Here is a 22796-nt window from a genome sequence, read left to right as displayed (position 1 = left end):
CCCACTAGCTTGTACCCTAAACACCATCCAGGCAGAGGCAGAGTTGTCTCCCTTGAGGACTCATCACCAACATAACATTCCTAGGGCCACAATAACTTCCCCTTCAGGCTTTTCTCTCTCTTCTTACCCCAAACAAGCAGAAGAAACCAAGAGTCACAGTACATTGCTTCCAAAATCAGTCTGATAAACTATGTAGCAGAACTGTTCATTGGCCCCAGGGTTTTGTACCCTGCCTTCAAAGAGCCTCAAGTGACAGGAAAGTTTGACTCAGTTCACTTAAGAGCAGAGCCTGAGTATGGGAAGACTCAGGCCTTTCTGTGGCCTGAGGAACTGTGTTCATCTCATTCCTCAGATCCTACCAATGGGTCGCCTACAGTTTCTGCAGGGCAAAGCCAAGGGCAGCAAGGGAGCTTTCAACATATACCACATGGAGTGAGCAAACCCAGCAAAAGTGGGCGTTTCTTCATCTGCCTCTGATTTGGTCCCTTCTCCCTGCAAACAGCTCTGCTGGCCTTCAGAGCTCTTTGTCCTTCACACTGTCTACTTCCCAGGTCCCTGAGTTCCTCCCTGCTAGGCCCGTACCTGGGGAGACAATGCAGATGGCCATGAGCAGGACATGCTCCTCCTCGTGCAAGTTCAGCTTCTTCAGCCCCACCTGGAACTTTATGAGGGGCTCAATCAGCTCCAGGCTGTGTCCGGCTATGAGAGACAATGGCCAGGTGCTGTGGGCAGAGCTGAGGAGCCACTCACCCCACCGCCAACCCCAACCGGTGTACCCCTCACTCTTTTCTCCTTGTTGCTGCTAAGCCCCCACCCATGAGCCTGGTTTGGAGTCCAGACGCACCTTTGGCCATGTCACTGATATCGTATGTATAGTCCTGGCTGCCGCATGTCCAGGACATGTCGTCCATAGTGAAGGACTGGTTGGAGCGCAACATGATGACCTCGATGGCACTTGACTTCAGTAGCACAATCTGGTCCTCAGAGGTGAGGTCTCTGCCAGGGAGGGCAGGAGAGGAGGTAAGGTCAAGACCTTCAAGTCATACAAATCAGTTCAGTGTTTTTGATGGGTATACACCTGCCCTCAGTCCCCATCAAGGAGACTGCGCCCTGGTTGGAAAGGACAAGAGTGTTCCCTGAGAGACGCAACATTATGTGCCAAGGCGAGGAGGGAAGTGGCTCAGTACCAAGACAAGGAAAACTCAGCGACTAAGCAGCCAGAGCTCTCAGGCACAGGAAGACAGAGTCTGAGGAAGGTCCCAGTGCCCTGGTGTAAACATGATGGCCTGCAAATGATACAGCCAGAGTCATTTTCAACATCACCCACGATTTGCTTCCTTCTCCCTCTTCCTGGCCTCCAGTCCTTTTTAGTAGCAAGCTCAGCCAACTCTGTCTCCAGGCTGTCTTTTGAGGCCTTGACCTCAGCCCCTGCCCCCCGCCCCCCACTAAGACTGCTGTGTTTCAGAACTCCATCCTCTGTTACAATAGCTTCCTCCCGGAATCCTGTACTCAAGTCTCAGATCTCTCCCTCATCTTTCTTCCTCCTGCTACAGTAAATGTCACTCTTGTGCTGAGAAATTCTCACTGACTCTCAAACACCTGGGATCAAGCCCATACTCCATCTCTTGGCTCCAGCCTGTCTTTCCAGCCCCCTTTCCCGTTGCGTATTCCACCAACCTTCCATTCTAGCAGCATCAGGATGCTCTGTGTTCAGATGTTGGGCACCCTCACACCACTGAGCCTTTGAGCATTCTGTGGCTCCAGCCAGGAATACCTTTCTATGTTCCATCCTGAATTCTGGTCCCCGCAGTCCCCAACATTTCTTTCTGACCCATTGCACATTGCTGCTGCTCTTATTTTGCCCTTTCCCCTCAGCTCTATTCTTTATATACTTCTCTCTGGCTCTGTTGCTTAGGCCAGAATGCAGTGGCACGATCATAGCTCTTGCAACCTCCAACTCCTGGGCTCAAGTGATCCACCTGTCTTAGCCTCCTGAGTAGCTGAGACTACAGCCATGCACCTCCAAACCCAGCTAATTTTTAAAATATTTTTGTGGAGATAGGTGTGGGGGTCTAATTGTGTTGCCCAGGCTGGTCTCAAACTCTTGGCTTCAAGCAATCCTCCAGCCTCGGCCTCCCAAAGTATTGGGATTACAGGTGTGAGTCACCACATCCAGCCTCTGACTCTTATTTGTGAGGTAATGGAGGGCTGCTACCACTTCTCCTTATCTTCTTTTTTTTTTAATTGAGACAGAGTCTTACTTTGTCACCCCCGGTAGAGTGCCATAGCATCATAGCTCATGGCAACCTCAAGCACTTGGGCTCAACTCATCTTCTTGCCTCAGCCTCCCAAGTATCTGAGATTATAGCCACCATAATGTCTGGCTATTTTTAAAGAGGGGGTCTTACTCTTGCTCAGGCTGGTCTTGAACTCCTGAGCTCAGGCAATCCACCCACTTTGGCCTCCCAGACTGCTAGGATTATAGGCGTGAGCCACCACACCCAGCCAGTACCACTTCTTAATTACACAGATGTTGCCCACACACTGATCATTGAGCCCCAAGCACAACAAGAGGATCAATAAATATGTGTGATGAGTCAAGAGGCCAATCCACTATTCTGAGTCATGAGTTGCATCAGGCTTGTTTGAACAATGGCAAGGAAAAAGCAGGGCCACATATTTCAATTTGCTTCCAGGCTTTTATTCCCTTTCTCTTCCTGATGGTCTGCTTCCTCCTGGACATCCTATAGACAGGCTGTCATTCCCCCCTGTGGCTGAATGTTGGTATGTAAAGACAGAAAGCAGATATTAACAAATAAAGAGTTTCACATCAGCAGGTGATAGATGAGGGAGAATGAAAAAGCTGATGTGTTTTGGGGGCAAGACACGATTACAAGAGGGACTTTACCTAACATGCAATCAATGTAACCTGGATTATCATACCCTCAATGAATCCCCAACAATAAAAAAAGAAAAAGCTGGTGTGGTCAGGATGACCAGCAAAGGATGTGTATTGCAAAATCCACAAAGGACTAGAGTGGGAAGGCTCCTCCCAGAGACTGTCTGGTCTAGTTCCTCCTTCAGCGTTCTTGACACGTGGCTCTGACACAGCCTCTGCGAGATTCTCCTGGTCAGGGAGCTCATGGCCTCTGGATATAGCTACGGTTCTTAGATAGTGTCTGTGTTAATGGTCTCTTATTATTTATTTATTTATTTATTTATTTGAGACAGAGTCTCACTTTATTGCCCTTCTTGGAGTGCCATGGCATCACAGCTAACAGCAACCTCCAACTCCTGGGCTTAGGTGATTCTCTTGCCTCAGACTCCCAAATCGCTGGGACTACAGGCACCTGCCAGAACGCCCAGCTATTTTTTTGTTGCAGTTTGGCCGGGGCTGGGTTTGAACCCACCACCCTCGGTATATGGGGCCAACACCCTACCCACTGAGCCACAGGAGCCGCCCTTAAGACAGAGTCTTCCTTTGTCGACCTTGGTAGACTGCTGTGGCATCATAGCTCACAGCAACCTTAAACTCTTGGGTTCGAGTGATCCTCTTACCTCAGCCTCCCAAGTAGCTGGGACTACAGGTACCCCCACAAAGCCCAGTTATTTTTTAGAGACGGGGTCTTGCTCTTGCTCAGGTTGGTCTTTAACCCGTGAGCTTAAGCAATCCACCCACCTTCACCTCCCAGAGTGCTGGGATTCCAGGAGTAGCCACTGCACCCAGCCTAATGGTCTCTTTTCCTTTTGGGCTGCAGCCCACATGACGATGTACTCCCTTGTTGCTGACAGTTTTGTACTCTCGAGGAACACAGGACCAGACTTCTCCATTGGCCATGGACTTCCCTTTAACCACAGCTAATGGGATTTTTAATTGTTTTAAAGAAAATTATCATGTCCTCTTTTCATCTTCTCCAAGACAGACAGTCTAATGACACAGTGTCTAAAGGTCTCGCCATCTTGTCACTTTTCTCTAGCAATCCACATTTAAAAAATAAAACCTAACACCACCCCTATTTTACTCTTAACATGTTATTTTTTTTTTAATTTTTTTAGAGACAGAGTCTCACTTTGTTGCCCTCAGTAGAGTGCCATGGTGTCACAGCTCACAGCAACCTCCAGCTCGTGGGCTTAAGCAATTCTCTTGCCTCAGCTTCCCAAGTAGCTGGGACTAAAGGCACCTGCCACAATGCCGGGCTATTTTTTTGTGGCAGTTTGGCCGGGGCTGGGTTCGAACCCACCATCCTCGGTATATGGGGCCGGTGCCCTGCTCACTGAGCCACAGGCACCTCCCCTTTAACATGTTATATAAGTAAAATGTATTATTAAACCTTTGGAAAAATACCAAAAAAAAAAAGAAAAAGAAAGAAAGATAAGAAAACAAACATTGCTCACAAGCACATTTAGTATTTTGGTGTATTTCCTTCTTCTCTTTTTTCTATGAAAAACACGTGTGTGTTGAACACACCTGAGTTAATACTAATTCTGTATCTCACTTCCTATATCATTTAACAGTCTTTATTCTTAGTGGGCCGCATCATGTTACATCACAGCAATATACTATAAGTTACTTATTCAGTCTCCCATGTGCCTATTTTAGAACATTCTGTTTGCTTCTAACTTTTGCTGGGTAATTCTGTGTGGAGTATTTTCTTACATAATACATTGTTTAATGCCCCACTCAGTGCAGACGGCCAGCAGTGAACATGCGTCCCATGGATGTGCAACCAGAGAGACTTCAGTGGGATCACTGCTAGTGGTGATTCAGAATACTATTGCCATGAGAGCAGACCTAAAATGACCTCAAATTATCACCCACAGGCTAAAGACTTTCTAAGGACTTTCTAGGACAGTGGCGGGGTGGGAGTTGAGGCAGCGTGAAGGAGAAGCTAGCCAGAGAGCTTATTCTGTCACACAGGCTCAGCCCTGGCACTGTGATGCGGGCTCAGCCTGGGCTCCGGCCCTGGCTCTGCAATGCAGGCTCAGCCCCAGCTCTGACCTGTGTGATGCTCACACCCGCCTCAGTCTTCACATCTGAGCCGTGCCCTAGAACTGCATGGCTGTCTGTCCCTGCCACCCCCAGGCAGAGTCCAGGCCTCCTCTCCCAGATTCCCACGGTAGCTCTAGCACGAGGGTAGCAGTGCTTATCTCTGAGGCAATTGTTTACATGTCTATCTCTTCCATCAGACACTGCATCCTGGCGTGCCAGGAACTATGTCCTAGTCGACTTTTATCCCTCGCAGTTTACATAAGAAGGCTACTTGTTGGATGGATGAGTAAACAAATGTGGAGGAAGGGGAACAGGAGAAGAGCTTAGTGGTGACCACTAAGCTTTGGACCAGGAAGGGGCCATGGAAATGGAAATGGCAGGGAAGTGGAAGGCATTTATGTTGCCCACGGGCTGGGATCCAGCTGATGTGGCCTTTTCTCTTGTGCATTTTACTCGGCAGTGAAGCCTGAGGGTCCTGGGTCCTTGGATCTAAGGCTTCTGGCCATTTAGATGCTGCTCCCTACACCACCTCCTTCACGCCTTTCTTTTGTAGCAGGGAGATTTGTGGGATGAGGCTGAGCGGCGAGGGAGGGGGTGACAGGAGGGAACGAGGCCAAGGCCTCAAAGCAGAGCAGTTCACGCCCAGAACAGCCCATCCAGGCCCGCCCCACATCAGTCTCATGCTTCCATAGAAGACTCATCCTGCCCCCCGCCCCCACTCACATAGAAGCTTCATCCTACCTTCCCCGCACCCTCCACCCCTGCCGACAGGCAGCCACGGTTCTTTCAGTTCCTGGAAAAACAAACCCCTAAGTGTAGAAAGTAGCAGAACCAGAGAGCTGCTGGGCTGGTCCCACTGGGCCCAAGTGGAGCTTGCACTCAGGCTCCTGTCCAGGCTTGGCATCACTTCTGACCAGCCACAGAGTGTCCTCATCAGTGTGCTCCCCTCAGGAGCTCTTTTCACTAGACAACGTTCTGCTCTGGGACTTTTCAAGTCATGCTGAAGAGGGAGAAGCCAACTCAGGAATGTTCAGGAGGAATTTAACTCATTTTGCCTCAATGGTTGCCCAGCTCCAGAACCTGCCCATATGCACCTCGCTTTGGTCATGACTATAGGGCGGCTAGACTAGGGAACCTTGGAGAAAGTGAGGAAAGGAAGGCGCATGCTTCAGCTTTACCCCGGGGAGAGAAATTGATGGGAGGGTGGTGCTCTTCAGGTCAGGTATAGGTCAGAGAGTAAGGAGGCCAAGGGGATGGGGTGAATTACTTGGTGAATTACTAGAATTACTTGGTGATAGGGGCATCATTGGGGTAATCTGGTTTGAAAAGTAACTTTCCTTTTAGGACAGCTTTCCCGTGTGTGCAATCCCAGATACCACTTAGAACTCTGAACCTTGGTATCAGGAACTCAGGGGCCCTCTATCCAATTCCCCACCAGAGCCAGGAAAGACAAATCCTGGCTAGGTGAGGATTGCTGCTGGCATTAGGGCGGATGCCAGTGCCTCGGTGTTTTTCTCTTAGCTGTTTATACAAAACACAACTTTGGAATACATGAAGTTTGCAAACTGTAACGTGAAGCATGGAGGAGGGCATTGAAGCTGGTGCTCGGTGGAATGTGTTGTCAGTTCCAAGGAAGAGCTCTGAGGGTAAACCACAGACCCCGCACACTGCCAGGCTCCTGGGACCAGTCGTTTGCTCCTTCCTGCCTTCCAGGGGCCCTTGCTCCTATCATACAGCCACCATGTATGATGCACCAGGACTGTCTCAGCACCAAGGACTGTCTCAGCACCATTTGATATTTATCTTTTCCTCACAATTTTCACAATAATTCTAGGGAAAGAGCATTGGAGAGTTTCTGGTATTGGCTTGGTGAGAGGCACAAAGTAACACAGAACCAGTTATTTTTAGGCAGAAACAGTTCTGTGAGTTTCCAACATCTAGCTGGCAAGGGAGCGATTTAGATAATAACTAATGGCTTCCCTAAGAGATAAGTGGCACCCCATATCAGGTCTTCTCTGGCACTGGCCAATGTTAACTCCTTTCCAGCTCCGGGAAGTCCAGCACTAAATCTGATACCAGTCCCTGGGAAGCGTCCTGCTGCTTCTGCTATAACTACAGCTATTGCTCCCAGATGTTGCCTGATACTGATTTACTTCTATTTCTCAGCTACACTATGTATTTCTTATGGCAATGCCCATATGACCATTTGTACATAACTACAGCTATAACTGTCTCCCAACATCTACCAAAAGTGTCACACTCTATGGTTTTAAGAATAGTTAACACTGCAAGAATATTTGAATATTGGTATTAATACAATAAAACATGGGAATGAATGAGCAAAGTTTGTATGAGCGAATTCACAGAGGAGGATCCCTACTTTAGTAGAACTCCTTATACATATCCATTTTGGCAAAAAGGTGTCAATATGGCTAGGAAATGATCTTTAAATTTAAATTTTGGTGAAAGATGCCCAGGGCACATATGCCACTATACCTGTCTCCCTCTAGTCCTCCTATTTCACAAGTGGCCAACCTTTCTCTTCTCTATCACTTATTCTGACCTCAGAGTTGGGTATGGAGGGATAATGCAGGTTGAATTTGAGGGATAATATGAGGCTTAGAGTCAAGCCAGCAGGAGTGGACACAGCAGTGAATTGGGCCTAGCTCTGACATGCTGGCTGCAACACCAGGCAGGGACCCAGGCTAGCCCTTTCTGGGTTTTTAGTCTGTCATCCAGAAAGGCCATCCAGGGATTGACTAGCTATCAAGTGCTGGCCCACAGAGTGGTATAGGATGGGGTGCACTTCCTAAAATACAGATCCCTGGGCCTACCCCAGAGATTCTGATGGAGGCGGTCTGGTTAGGGCCTGCATCTCTGTTTTGGGAACATAGTGGACTAGTGATCTCTTCTTCTTCTAGCTCAGCCTAGGATTCTGACTGTGCTCCCCAAAGGTTGCAGAAGCTTCTTACCTGAATCCTGGGATCATCTTGGCAAAGCCGATGACCTTTTGGATGCTGTAACTGACCAGGTCAGCCAAGTGGGGCAGCATGGAGAGCTGGGACAGGTCCAGGGTCACAGAAGGGTCATCTGAGTCCTCTTCATTCAGATCCAGGTTGGAGAAGCTGGATGGTTCCATCATGTCTGGGAAAAATGAGGGAAGAGGAGCTATTTGAGGACACTCAGGTTGGCCCCTTCTGCCTATGGCAGGTACCAGCTGGGATCCTGCGGTGACCCTCCTCTCTCCACAGGTCACAGTTCGGCTCCAGGCTTCTCTCTACACTCTCTTAGTCTCTTCCTTCAGCAGCAGGAGGCAGTAAAATCAAAGAGCCAGAGATACTCAGAGAAATGAGGAGCCCTCAAGCCTTGATTATCAGACCACACGTTATTCCTTATGAACTCAATAAAAAATGAATTTGGTCCCAAGCAACCCATGGAAAAAAATGTTCAACCTGGCTAGTGATTGATGACTGCAAAGTGAAACATCACACTTTTCATCTGTAACCTAGAAACAACTATGTTTAAATATGATGCCATGGTAGAAAAACTCAACAGAAAGCAAGCAGATAGGAGGGGGCAGGAGGGGCGGGGTAAATCCACACCTAACGGATACAAGGCATTCTATCTGGGTGAGGGGCACACTTATAACTTTGACTCAAACTGTACAAAATCAAGTCATATAACCAAAACATTTGTAGCCCAATAGTATTATGAAATCAAAAAAATAAATGTTTCTTTCCAATCTTTTTCCATACTTGTAAAGATGCAGGAATTTAGGCAGTCCTTATACAGAGGTGGGGCAATAAAGGAGGTGTACATTTGTGTAGGTAATCCAGAAACCACTTGGCATCATGGGTCAAAAGCCTACGATTTATGTGTACTCTCTGACCAGTAATCCCACCTCCACGAATTCATCATGAGGAAAAGATCCAGAATAAATGTAAATATTGAGCCAAACTATACTATCCTACTGAAAAACTCAGAAACATTCTAGATAACCAATCCTTTAGAAATGATATTCTAGATGCATACTGAATGCTATAGAAATAGATATAAAAATACTCTAAAGAGAAAAAAAGTCATTAGCTTACACAATTCCATTTCTGAATACACACGTGTTTTGAAAAAGATTGGAAAGAAATACATCATAGTATTAACAGTGATTATTTTTGGATAATAGGATTAAAGATTTTATATACATAAATAAGATTAAAGATTTTATATATGTAACTGATGACTCCATACTGAACCTCAGAGTCAAAGCATTCTATTATATATATATATCTAAATATATATAATTCTATATATTTGACAATGTGAATGTTACTTTTTTTGCATTATTACTATTATTGCTCAGTAAAAAAAGATTTTATCTACATATAATTTAGATTATATTTTCTAAATATCTATGTTGAACATGTATTACTTTTACATCATAATTTTTTTTAATTTAAAAAGTTCACTTGTGTGGATTTTTAAAGAACTATATGCTATTCTGAATATGTCATTGGTGGGAGTGCGCACTCTGAATCAATTAGCCCATGAGAGGGCATCAAAATTCTTAAACAATATGCAATTATATCAAAAGATAAAGTACAGACCAATGTGTAGCTTATACAGATTGACCCTTGCTAGTACAAATGAATATGCCACCGAGTAAGAAAAGCAGGAAAGTGGGCAGAAAATGTAACACCTGGGAGGGATGGATCTACCAGGTGAGGCTCTGGGAGGGTCGGTGTAGGGGTCAGTGCTTCTCTGTAGCCCCCTCCCTGTCATTTCTGGGTGGGTTGACACACTGTCTGGCTCCAACCACAATGTCTGGCCAGTGGCACTCAGATCCCTTCCAGATCCACCCCCAGATCTGTCACTGAGTCTGGGAGTGCCATACCTTCAGAGTTCAGGCTGCCCTAGTGGAAGGGAGCTTTTGCATCCCTGCCCTCCTGCAGGGCCTAAGCAGAGAATGCCAGGGTTGGGTGAGAGGGAGGAAAGACAAGGGCAGAGGAAGGATGAGGCAGGATGATGAAGAGGAAGGTAGAAAGGACCTGAAGAAAAAAGCATACTACCTCCCTGACTCTCACATGAGCTGGAGGTGACAGGTCCTCCAGGGCCAGAGCCATCCCCCAGGGCTCCGGTGGAGGGTAGGCTGCAACAGGACCCATTCATTCTCCCTTTTACTCCAAATTTCACCTTCTAAAGGGCTCAGGATCAAGATGTCATGCAAGGGAATGAGGTCATCCCCAGGAAAGCAGCCCTGGGCAGAAGTGTCTCTTGGAGAAGAGGGCATGGCTCAGGAGGGCACCCCTAACACAGCCAGAGTCCCAACCCAGCCCCTTCCTCCTCTTCTGCAAAGGAGGGGCTGTGTTGAGGCACTTATATACTGAGTGCCACTCATATCAGGAGAATTCTGCCTCCTTCCCCGCAAGGGCAAGTGGGTGGGAGGCATGAAGTCCTGCTTACCTGGAGAGGCGATGTAGTGATCTGAGCAGGAGGATGAGGAGTCCCCAGAAAAGCTGGGGGTGTGTCTCAAATTGGGCCTGGAAGGATGGCTCCCTCCACCTGCACCTCTGCGAATTGGAGGCTGGAAGGGAAAGGTACAGTCTTGGAGATGCACATTTTGGGGCCACCTTCCTGCCTTTGCCCTTGGCCCTTGATCTCTCATTGGAAGGGCTTCGAGGAAGGCTGTGGGAGGGCAAGGCCTCTGGATGCCAGAGGGGAAGGGTAGCCCCTGTCCCTTCCCCTGCTCTGTGCTAGGACACCCCTGGCCCTTGGCACCCCCCCCACCCCCCATCTCCTCCAGGTCAATTCTTCCTGCCCTGTCAGCAGGGGACGTACCCGGAAGTGGCTGAAGTCGGCATAGGTAGGATCGTAGGTCTTGTGGTGGGCGTCCAGCAGGATGCTGATGATGCGCTGCTGCTCCTCCGACAGCTTGGGCCGCAGGCTGTCCTTTAGCGCCTCCTCCTCCTTGCGCTTCAGGATCATCTCACGCTTCCGCTGCACCTCCTCATCTGTCAGGATGACTGTGGGGGGAAAGGGCATCAGGAGGCCGCTCCTCTAGGAAGCCCTCCTCCTCCAGGAAGCCTTCCTCCATTGCCAAAGGCCCGAGTTAGGAGGAGCTTCAACACTCGGGATTGCCAGGGCAGGTGGACCCTCCTGCCACAGAGCACTCCAACTCCACCAAATGGAGGAAAATGGGGTTTCCTGTGATAAAAAGGCACGTGCAAGGGAAAGAACAAGGGAATCTGAGAGGCAAGATGGTCTCTGGGCTTTAGGGAGTCTGGTCCTTAACAATACATTGTGATAGCTTGGGCAAACTTCAAATTCTCTGGGTGTTTGCTCTCTAGGTTGGAAAATGAGAGGTTTGGACCGTGTAATCTCATCTGAGGTCCCTTTCTTGTACCGTCCTCCATAAAGCCTGTATGTGTTCAGGTGCAGCAGGTTATGCTGTTGAGACCCCCACACGTGCCTGGCACAGAGCAGAGGCTCCTCACTAAACCTCAGTTCTCTTCTCTTCCCCTGATCCCTCCCCACTGTGTTCCATAATCCTGAAGAAGACATGGGGTGCAGAGAGGGTGAAAGAGTAACTGTGTGGACACTGACAGGAAATGCTGAGAAGCCCCCTTTGCATGGCATTCCCGCTTCCAGGTTTCCAGACTTAGAACTTGGGCATCTGGTCTACTCTGATCAAAAGCGGAAGAATTGGCTTCTTTGGTTCTCTGCAAAACAACACTTCCTCCCACCTGCACAGTCTCAACATTTCTGCCCATGGAGTTTTCAAGTCCTTTTGAAGGCCCTGGGGAGACCCTATGCCATCTGTGGGCTTGTGTAGAGCCTTGCGCCTGCCACCCAGTGCTGGGGCCGCTGCCCAGGAGGGCAGGGCTGGGAGCAGGGACACCTGGCATGGGGGCCCAGCAAACAGACCTCCTGGCTAAGGCTTGCAGAGTGCTGGCCTGTAGCTACTTGCTCGGTGCGTGTGCTGCCAGGGCATCTGCCCACAGAGCTAGGGAGTTTCACAAGAGCAAGGAAAGGAATCAGAACCCCAGAGTGGGTGAGTTCCAGGCTTCAAGAATGGCCCATTGGCCCAGGCCCCTCAGGTCACAGGAGGATGAGAGAAGTTGGTGGAGAGCGTGAACGCCCAGTGCCACAGGCATGGCCAGAAAGGGAAGCCTACCACGAAGATGGAGCATCCCTCCATAGCTGAGGAAAACCCTACCAGGAGGCGGCTGGGAGAAGACCACACCCCAGAGACTGACTCACCTGCCCCAAGAGCTGCCAGCACTCTTCCCATGGAGGGTGGCTGCCCAGACCCTATGGGGTCATGCAGGGTGGGAGTGGAAGGGGCAGAGGGCACTCCAGGAAAAGGCAAGGTATAAGGCCCTGGCCTGGGGAATCCAAGATTAGGTATCTGATCTTTCCTGCTCACCTGAGAGCCAAGGCAGAGGAGATGGCGACCCAGGAGCGTGGGAGGCCTGGCTCTCCCAGTCACACACAGGTATCTACAGGCTTGTCCCTCAGCCTAACTGGACTTTGCTACACGGTTCTACGATGCCATTACCCTATTCTTCCTGGCTCCTACTGCTTACCATGCCCAAATCAAAGTCAAGGCTGTCTAACCTCATTTCTCAGTGCCTCTGGACATGGCTTCTGCACTAGGCATGCTGGCTGTGACCATGACCTGTGGCTACTTGCTGCATTTCTACCTCTGCTGGTGCCTGTCCAGCTGGGTCTCCCCGCATGCTCTATCAGTTCTTTAGTGCCCAGCGCCAGCCAGTCCTCTTTCGCATGAAGCCTTCTGGGATTGCCCCCATGGGCACAGAGCCTCGTTTTTTTATGCCTGCTGCATATTTAGTCTTTCTCTGCACATATTGGCACCCACTTGTCTTCCACTCTGTAAGACTCATGGTTACTACAGCTTCAATGAACATCCACAGAGAATCTAAGAAGTCCCAGGTCTCCTCCCCTAGACTTCAGGTCACTTAAGGGCAGGGCGCACATCTTATGATTCTTATGTTTCTCCCACAAAGCCTAGGACAGGGGGGCTGCCTGGACAGTCCCTTGCTCCATAGTCTGACACCAGACATCAAGCACATCAACTCAGATGGCACCTACTATGTGTGAGTCACTTTCTTGGCTCAGGAGAGATCAGCAGGGGGTCCTAAGCGCTGCCTGTGCCCTGCATCAAGGGGCATGGTGCACTTCACGCCAGTCCATCGGATGATCGAGCAGAACTGTGCTCTCTCATCTTAATCATTGTGAGTGAAACATTTTCAAGACAGAAAACCTTGTAACGGGACACTTTTAACATTATATAGTCAGGCACAGTGGCTCATGCCTATAATTCCAGCACTCTGGGAAGCTGAGGCGAGTGGGTCACCTGAGCTCACCAGCCTGAGCAAGTGTGAGACCCCGTTGTGGTATGTGCCTATAGTCCCAGATCCTCAAGAGGCTGGAGCAGGAGAATCACTTGAGTCCAGGAGTGTGAGGTTGCTATAAGCTAGGATGTCATGACACTCTAGCCTGGGGCAACAAAGTGAGACCGAATGAATGCATAAATAAATAAATGCAACAACAAAACCCAAAGAAAATTTTTAAAAACTGTATAATTTTTTCCTGATGGTTTCAAGCTGATTTTGCGGGACATAGTTATGACCCCAGTGCTGTGTGGGATTCTTTGCCCTCCATCGCATGGCTCAGCCTGTACTGCTCTGGAGTTCTTCAACTACTTCTCATAGCTTTCAGTGTTAGGCTATGTGTTGTCCCTTCTTATTGGTGCCTGCTTCTAGAATTGTGCTTTTCTCCACCTTAAGAGTTATTTCTGGGCTCAGTGCCCCTAGCACAGTGGTTACAGCACCAGCCACATACACTGAAGGTGGCGGGTTCGAACCCAGCCCAAGGCCAGCTAAACAACTGCAACAAAAAATAGCTGGGCATTGTGGTGGGTGCCTGTAGTCCCAGCTACGTGGGAAGCTAAGGCAAGACAATCGCTTAAGCCCAAGAGGTTGAGGTTGCTGTGAGCTGTGATGTGACGGCAATCTACTGAGGGCAACATAGTAAGACTCTGTCTCAAAAAAAAAAAAAAAGAAAAAGAAAAGAAAAGAAAGAAAGAGTTATTTCTGATCTGCTGGGAGCTAGAAATCCTGGTGATCAGGTTTGATGTAATAAAAAGATATTATTAATAATCATGGATAACAGAGCTTTTCTATGTACCAGGCACCATTCTGCATGCTTGGTGTTATTAACTTATATATTTAGTCCTCATCACAACCTTTAAGGTAGGCACTATTGTTATCCCCATTTAGCAGATGTGGGAACTGAGGCCCTAATAGGCCATATGTCTTGCTCAAAGTTACACAGTTAACCAGTGGTGGACACGGTATTCAGACTCGGATTGTCTGATTCTGCAGCCAATGATCATAGCCACTACCCTATACTGTATTTGATTATAAGCAGTTATAACTGTTCAGTAGGACCTGGCTCTTTGCCATGCTGTCCTGACCCACAAGGGGCTCCAATCCCTAGGAGAGTGTGAAAATGAAATAGAAGCAAAGCTCTTAAAAGACTTACTCTCAAAATACCAAGAAGATTCATGGTTAACCTTGCAACATTGCTCTTCCCAGTCACTTGTACCAAATAGCAGCCATCACCTTCTGTGTGGGTAATAGAGAAGCTGAGGTCTACTGGTTTCAAACAGGGTCACTTAATCACAGGCCTCCCAAAAAGGCAACATTGTTTGGGGACTGACTAAATCTTAAGTCTCTCACATATGCAGATGCTGTTGTGATTTATGAAATAATTTAAAGGGGCTATTAATTTCATAGGAAATTTTTTATCATTTTCTCAATCAATCGATACTACTATGTCATTACTATCACGTTGAAAGACACATATATCAAAGTGAAAACACATTGCCCTAGAGTAAGAGTAAATTGTCCCTGAAAGAACATTTGCTGGGCTCTCCAATGAATATGGAGAGAAAAGGAGCTTTGGCATGTGGGACTTTGTAAAACCTACATGGCTGCTCTGTCGCTTTTGTGACTTCCTTCTAAGTTCCTTGTTGAATGTGAAGTAATTTTATGCAAGTTTTTCCATGCCAGAAGTGTTTCCTGCCTAACGAAGTTGAGAATCAAGTTGGAAAGTGAAGACCTGCAAACATAAACAATATAAAAATGTTTCAAGATGCCCAGGGTGGCCTAAGGACGACAGGGAAGAGGACATAAAATTTTTCCAAACAAATAACAAAGACAATATCAGGTCTGGGAGAATCTTACTGATCTATAGACCAGATAAAGATACAAAGAAACATGACAGGGAGCTAATATTCATTCATTTGATGCATATTGATAGAGCACCTGCTATCTGCCAGGGGCTGTGCTAATGCTGGGAAAGGAGACTTACATCTGTTAAAACAATAAGCAAGCGAACATAATAGGTGGCTCTGTGTGGAATGGATGTAGTATAAGTAAGAAGCTAGAACTTGGCCGGGTGACGTGGCTCATGCCTATAATCCTAGCACTTGGGAGGCCAAGGCGGGTGGATTGCCTGAGCTCACAGGTTCGAGACCAGCCTGAGCCAGAGCGAGACCTCATCTTTAAAGATAGCCAAGGGTTGTGACAGGCACCTGTAGTCCCAGCTACTTGGGAGGCTGAAGCAAGAGAATCTCTTGAGCCCAAGAGTTTGAGGTTGCTGTGAGCTATGATGCCATGGCACTCTACCCAGGGTGACAGCTTGAGACTCTGTCTCAAAAAAAAAGGAAGCTAGAACTTAACTGTGAAATTTCTTTGGTGCTAAGGGCATAAAGTTAATGAGGACTTGAAAGAAAAAAGTAGTTTTCCATAGGAACAAATGTCTCTTTAGCACATCTCTTGGGGCCCCAGGAAGTGCCTGGAAATGCACTTTGGAGTGAGCTCTGACCCACTGGGGACACTTGAGGGGCTGCCCTGGGGTGCCCCTCATACAGCCTGGCCTTTGGAAGTAGACAAACCTAGGTTAGAATGAATGCTGATACTGTCATCGTAGCTCAGGGGCGTGGTATTTTAATTCCTCTGAGCTTCCTCTCAGCTATTAAAAACACGGGAGTATTATGGGAATTTAAAAAGAAAATCCATGTTCCAGACCATGGTATCCAACACACAGTTGAGTCAGCAAATACGAAATTCTGGTTTTCTTCCCGTGCCTCCTCTGTGCCAGGGCCCCCTCCTTCTCTGGCCAGTGGGGAACCTGAGTTTTCAGCTCCCGTTCTATGGTTTTACAAATGTTAAGACACTCAAATGTTTCTGGGAGGCTAAGCCTTGGGGACAACAACCAGCCCAGGTGATAAATGAGCAGCTCTCCCAGGATTCTGAGCTGGGGGATTCCAGGCCCAGATGTACCATCAAGGCCTCTGGAAGCTGGGCTAACTTGAGGCAGGGAACGATGTTTCTTCCTGGATGACCTTCCCTTCAGGGCGGTGAAAAGCATCAGCTGTGTGCTGGCCCAACATTTCTATTTTAACTAGAGCTCTGGAGCCCAATCCTGGGAGTCCAGCTCCATTAGCCCATCTCTGCATGGGATCACAAGACTGTTGGGGGCAAGGGGGGGCAGCAGAGGCATGGGGCTCCAGGGGAGGAGGATTAGCCTGGGGTGTGGTTGCTGAGGCACTCAGCTGATCTGTGGATGGGGGTGGGCATGCACTTCTGGTCTGCTGGCCCCCAGCACATGGTGGGGTGCTCCTGGGGGCAGGGGTCCCTGAATCACCCAAGGCCCCATGCTGCTCTTCTCCATGAACACGGTGCTCTCTGTCGGGACCAGGAAAGGTAGGAGGACACACAGAGCTGGACTCTAGCCCCGGTTCAGCCCCAGGATGTCTGACTCTAGTCCTGATGTTTTACCTCTTTACCTTTCTGAAGTCCAGATGTTCCTCCTATTCTAAGTTAATGGGGAGGTTGCCCTCCCCAATAGAAAGCTTGAGTGGGGACTCCTGCAGCAGTGTCTTACTGAACCCCCATGGTGAAACCCACGTCCTACTTTGTTGGCCCAGGCTCCCGGTCCTGCAGAGGCCTTGTGCTCTGCAGAGACAGGGGCTGTGCAAGCTGCACCTGTTCATGTCCACACAGTGCTGCATGCTGAGCAGGCCCCATGAGGCTGTGTGGGAGGCCCACAGGCACTCCCCGCCTCACTCTCTCCAGGATAAACAATACAGTTGGGTGGAGCAGGACTGGGGTAGGTGCTGTGCATGTCCAGGCCTGTGCCCGCCTGTGAGAGTGAGGAGGAGAAAGACTGGGAACTCCTCCCAGGGCTGCCTGGGCTGGCTGAGGAGCGGACACGTCAGTGAGAAGTCGAGACCCACAGGAGAGAAGCCTTGGCCCAGGCTGAGGAGGAGGCCCAAAGCGAGGGCCTCTACTCTGCCTCACCTTGCCCTAACAAGAGAGAATGGGTTTTCCCATTAAGGAAGAAATTTCCCATCCCTTAAGCCCCATCCTGTTACTGTTCTCCTGTTTCCGACACATCTTGGTACCTGTCTTCTCTCTATCCCTCAAGAAGGGAGCCATAGCCAGGAGGGCCTGCATCTGGGCACCCCTGCTGAGATGCCTCAGGCCCACCACTGTCAATGAGGGGGGCAGAGCAGGTGTGAGTGAACAGAAGGCACCCCTGCCAGGCTGGGCCAGTGGTTTCCTCCAGCCCAGGGACAGCCTGGTGAGCCCCTCCCAGAATCTGCTGAATTCAATGGCTACTTTGGTTACCAAATAACTGTCCCACAGCTCCAATGCAAAGTCCCAGTGTTGTAACTCTGCCATGTTGGACAGGAAGACCTATGGAATCACCCCACTTCTTCCATCTGGATTCAGAGGGCCATGCTAGAGCCCTAGTGCCTCGCCCCTGAAGACTTGGTCCTCTGCTCTCCCCTGGGCACTAGCCTGCAGATCTGCTCAGGGGGCCAGCGTGGCTGGAAGGCTCTGGTGGAGTGCAGCACTGATGCCAGCTGTGCTCTGAGTATTCATTCTCCACATCACTCCTACCCTTCCCAACACTCTCTCTTCCAAAGTCCAGAGAGCCATGGGGTCCTCAAGCCTCATTTTTTCTTCTAGGTGCGGGGATAAAGGGGCTATGGGAATATGATGCTGTCCTGCAGGAAGACTCTCACTATAGAGGGGGGTCTCTTGAAAGCCACCCCTGCCTCTCCCTCCTTTCAAGCCTCACTCTGGAAGGGTCCTCCCAGGGTCTCTGAAACACACAGACAGATCCTACAGAGGCAGGAAGGACAGACCAAAGCATTTGACCCTGGAGTTCCAGTCCCTCCTGCTGCCACCTGCCTGTCCTACCCATGCCCCAGCCAAAGATGCTGGTGACTACAAAGGAAGAGAGGCAGATGCGCATACCCAAACCCACACAGCAGGGCCAAGGCCCTCTCCTGCCCATGCCCCCTGCCCCCGAGCACTCACACTCCTTCATCATGCCGATGTCCACACAGCGCTTCAGCCGGCAGGCCTGGCAGTGGCGCCGGTTGTCCTTGGTGATGCGGCAGTCCCCGTTGAAGGGACAGGTGAACAGAGCCTTCCGCTTCATGCTTCGCCTGCAGAGAGAGCACACGTCCTGCCCTGGGTCACCAGCCTTCTAGCTCCTCAGCCCTGGCTGCGGAGAACCACCTGCCAGGGCTGTGACCAGAGACACCTGCCCACGCAGCCCCCAGACCTTTCTTCCCAGCCGCTGGCTATGCTCACACCAGGCTGGGCGCCCCCCACCCCTCCTCCTCCTTGCACTGCCCGCTCAGCTTCATCATGGCTTGTATGTACTTTCGAGATCTCTCTCCCCTCCCTCTTAAAAATTACACAGGAAATACACAAGTAAAAGTGTGTTAAAATACTGCACAGTAGCCCTCACAATGTCTTATAATGAGCCATTGTGAGAGGCAAAGATGCTGTCTCAGCATTGTCTTGCAGAGTCCAAGAGATCTGTGAGTAGAACACTCCCGCTTCAGGGATAGACTTGTGCACAGAAGGGAGAGAAGGCCCACAACATAGCTCCAGACACCCAGAAATCCTGCCCAGAAAGGGAAGAGGCCAGATAAGCAGGTGGGGGCTCTGAAGTCTGGCCTTGGCTTTCTGGAAGGTAGAGGAAGCAATGACTGTATGAGAACAGAAAACTTCTTTTTTTTTTTTTTTTTTAATATGAAAACTGGTATACTAAGTTCTTTATTTCTTTTTCTTTTTCTTTTTTTTATTGTTGGGGATTCATTGAGGGTACAATAAGCCAGGTTACACTGATTGCAATTGTTAGGTAAAGTCCCTCTTGCAATCATGTCTTGCCCCCATAAAGTGTGACACACACCAAGGCCCCACCCCCCTCCCTCCATCCCTCTTTCTGCTTTTCCTCCCCCCCATAACCTTAATTGTCATTAACTGTCCTCATATCAAAATTGAGTACATAGGATTCATGCTTCTCCATTCTTGTGATGCTTTACTAAGAATAATGTCTTCCACTTCCATCCAGGTTAATACGAAGGATGTAAAGTCTCCATTTTTTTTAATGGCTGAATAGTATTCCACAGTATACATATACCACAGCTTGTTAATCCATTCCTGGGTTGGTGGGCATTTAGGCTGTTTCCACATTTTGGCGATTGTAAATTGAGTTGCAATAAACAGTCTAGTACAAGTGTCCTTATGATAAAAGGATTTCTTTCCTTCTGGGTAGATGCCCAGTAATGGGATTGCAGGATCAAATGGGAGGTCTAGCTTGAGTGCTTTGAGGTGAGAACAGAAAACTTCTAAAGGGGTCTTCGCTAGGAAGATCGTATGACTGTATTCTACATACAATTGTATGTGTGTGCATGTGTGTGTGTGCACCCGTGTGTGCGTACTGTGTGTGTGTGTGTGCGCGCGCGCGTGTGTGCACCCTTGCATGCATGGCAGGCATGAGGGCTCATTTCCTAATTCTAACACTCTCCCCTACCGCCAGCCACACCATGTGGACTTTGGGAGTCTGCATAACGGGCACCACTGTTATGCTTCTCATCACCTGTCCTAGAGGTCCTGTTACTCCTCCCAACTCCACCAGGGACAGGTCCCACTTTTTTTGCCCCAATACAGGTAACATATTTCTCTGGGGAAAGATGGTGGCAAAATCAACTTTTGCATGAGCAGTAACATCTTCCAACGAACTGCTGAGTGTGGAAGAGCCCAGATCTTAGAAGCAAAGACCCAGCCACAACCCTTTCCTTCCCAGAAATGACCTAGGGACATTGCCTTCTCCAGATGTCAGACACTAATTATTATTCTTGGTAAAACAAAAAGGACTCGCTGTTCATGTTCATGAGAACACACATGATTTAGGACAATTGCACTCATTAGTGTTCAGATGTGTTCCAGCAAGGGGACCGTTGGGGACCAAACTGACTTGGCTCATGGAATAGTGGAGAAGAGACCAGAGTAAGGCTCTGTTGGCAGTCACAGTCAAACTCTTCAATCAGTAGGGGACCCAGGAGATGGTTAGCATAACCCCCTTATTTTATAGATGGGACTACCAAGGTTGAGAAATTGATCAGTCAGGCTATTCAGCAAAAAGTGAAGGCTCCTAGGTCTGGAAGTGTTAAGGACCTGAGGCTCAGCTTTTAGCTTCCAGGATTGTTTTCAACCCCAGAAACTTAAAGGGCTCTATGAAGTTGACCCCACAGAATAGCTCTAGGCAGCCGGCCCTAGCACAGCTCAAGGCCAAGAATCACCCAGTGGTTGAGGAAGCAACTGCTGTTGGTTTTGGCCTTTGGCTCTGGAACCCTCCTGTGACATCGTCATCACTCAGGGGCCACCAGCAGAGCACGGCTACAAGGAGGTAGAGGGGTCCCAGGCTATCAGGGGTATGGAACCCCATGTCTATCCTGCCTCAGGCCCAGGCATGCCTCTGCAGTAACTAGCCAGAGAGACACTTGTGTGCCAGGCTTCTGTTCACCTTTACAGAAATAAGAGCCTTTCTCTGTCCCCTCTATACCTCTACTGCTGCGTGCTGGAGGGACAGGAGAATATGAAAGTAGCTTGGGCACTGTTAGGGCCCCCCAGGTATGAGATCCAGTCATCCCCACAGGCACATTTATTTATATATTCCAGAATATGAGATTGGCAGCCCTCCTTTCCTTCTTTCCCTCTTCTCCACCTTGTAGCTCTTGAGGCTTCACTTGTTACCACAAAGGCTCAGGCACCAGAATGCCCATCAATCACTAAAGCAGCGGTTCTCAACCTGTGGGTCAAGACCCACAGGAACTGTATTAAAGGTTGAGAACCACTGCTCTAAAGCTACTCAATGACCAGAAGCTTCTAATTCAGAATGAATTCTCATTTCTTTTCTTTTTATTTTTTTAACAACCAGGCATCTTGCCCAGGGTCTGTGGGATTGCTCTATCCTGCCGCCCACCGTCTGCTCTGGCTCAGAGCTTTCCTGCTAAGCCTCCAGGACCGCAGGCACCAAAACCACACATCGCCCACAGAGCCCAGTGGGCACCTCCAGAGATAATGAGCCAAAGCCTTTCACCAGCCCTGAGCTGGGGGCTGCGATTTTCCGGAGGACCCAGGATGGAGGAAGCCCTGGTACCCTTCAGAGGCCCACCTGTGCTTCCTTAGGCTCCAGGGGTCCTGCCTCTGACCCTCCCTGGTGGGCAGCTCCCCAAACTATAACAGTGCCAGGAAACAGATTTTGACACTTTACCATCTTTTGTTTATCTTTCTCATGTTGTTTTAAACTCTGAAGCCCAATCTCAGGATTCTACACACCAAAAGTTTGGTAATAGCTGCTGGGTTCAACTTTGCCTAACAATAGGAATGGACTCCTATGAGGCTGGAAGTGGGAATAAAAAAATAATATAGAGCTGGGTTAAAAGAAAATACTGGGGGAAGGAGGGACCCTGCATCCTTGGTTCCCACTTAAGAGTCATAGCCTGAAGTCTAAGAGTATTGAAAATGGAGAAGAAAATACCACCACACTCTGAAGTGTTCAGGGGTCCCTCTCAGAACACAAATACCTTAGGTATATCTGGACTAGTATGGCTATTTGCTGGGCCACAGGTCCCATTGGATCTGAGGTCCTATCCTTCCTTGTTCTGCGCCTTCTAAGGGCACTTCCACACATGGCATTTAGTGTCTGCCCAGCCCTGGCTCTGTGCTTTGTCCCTCACCCCACCCTGCTTTCCTTCCAATGCTAATTGCCTATGAAATGGTTTGGTTTTGAGAAAACAAGAGCCTTGGGTTTCCATGGGAGCCCATTTCCTCAGCTGCTCCCTGAGTCTGAACTCTGTCATCCCCTGCACAGTTGGCAATTACGCCCTGCTCTGGAGGGGAGTAAGTAAGGGTGGTGCGACCGAGCTAAATATAGATGCAGTTTCTAGAAAGCCAGAGGTGAGAGAGGGCATTGACGGACTCTCCTGCCAGAGACCAATTTAGAAAAACACAAAAGAGACAAGAAGCTCACAGAAGCTGCAAGTGCCTGGGGCCAGGGCCTCAGGCCTGGGACAGTGGGGCCTTTCTCCAGTAGGTGGCCTCTGCCAGCAGAGACACACCTTGTATAACCCAAGCAGGGGGTCAACTACCCCCTCAGGGCTCTGTCTCCACTGCAGCTGAGTGTCACCAGAGATCCTTGTGCCTGGCCGGGATACAGGAGCTAGATGGAGCTCCTGATCATAATGGCCTATGTGAGGCCATAGGAAATGGCGACGATTGCACAACACATATGTGTGGAAGCCATCGAGTTGTACACCTACAATATATGCCACTTCTATGTGTCACTTACATCCTAATAAAGCTGGAGGAAACAACAAAAGCAAGATCCGTGTCACCTGTTTGGGGCCTCT

The 22796-nt window shown here is 49.0% G+C and overlaps 1 protein-coding gene across 1 annotated transcript in view; it reads right to left on the bottom strand.

Moving 5' to 3' along the window:
- The window catches only part of VDR (vitamin D receptor), a 37789-nt gene that overhangs the window by 3345 nt on the left and 11648 nt on the right, over nucleotides 1–22796 (bottom strand). Inside the window, exons 3-8 of the mRNA XM_053555456.1 lie at nucleotides 18406–18536; nucleotides 10823–11007; nucleotides 10448–10568; nucleotides 7963–8134; nucleotides 845–996; nucleotides 583–699 (exon numbers count right to left, since the gene is read on the bottom strand). Coding sequence (XP_053411431.1) covers nucleotides 583–699; nucleotides 845–996; nucleotides 7963–8134; nucleotides 10448–10568; nucleotides 10823–11007; nucleotides 18406–18536 — 878 coding nt within the window. The remainder of the gene's footprint in view (nucleotides 1–582; nucleotides 700–844; nucleotides 997–7962; nucleotides 8135–10447; nucleotides 10569–10822; nucleotides 11008–18405; nucleotides 18537–22796) is intronic.

Source organism: Nycticebus coucang, chromosome 12 (genome assembly GCF_027406575.1).
Source record: "Nycticebus coucang isolate mNycCou1 chromosome 12, mNycCou1.pri, whole genome shotgun sequence".
Classification (NCBI taxonomy): Eukaryota; Metazoa; Chordata; class Mammalia; order Primates; family Lorisidae; genus Nycticebus; species Nycticebus coucang.
The sequence above is the reverse complement of the archived record's forward strand: the minus strand, read 5'-3'. Positions and strand labels throughout refer to the sequence as shown.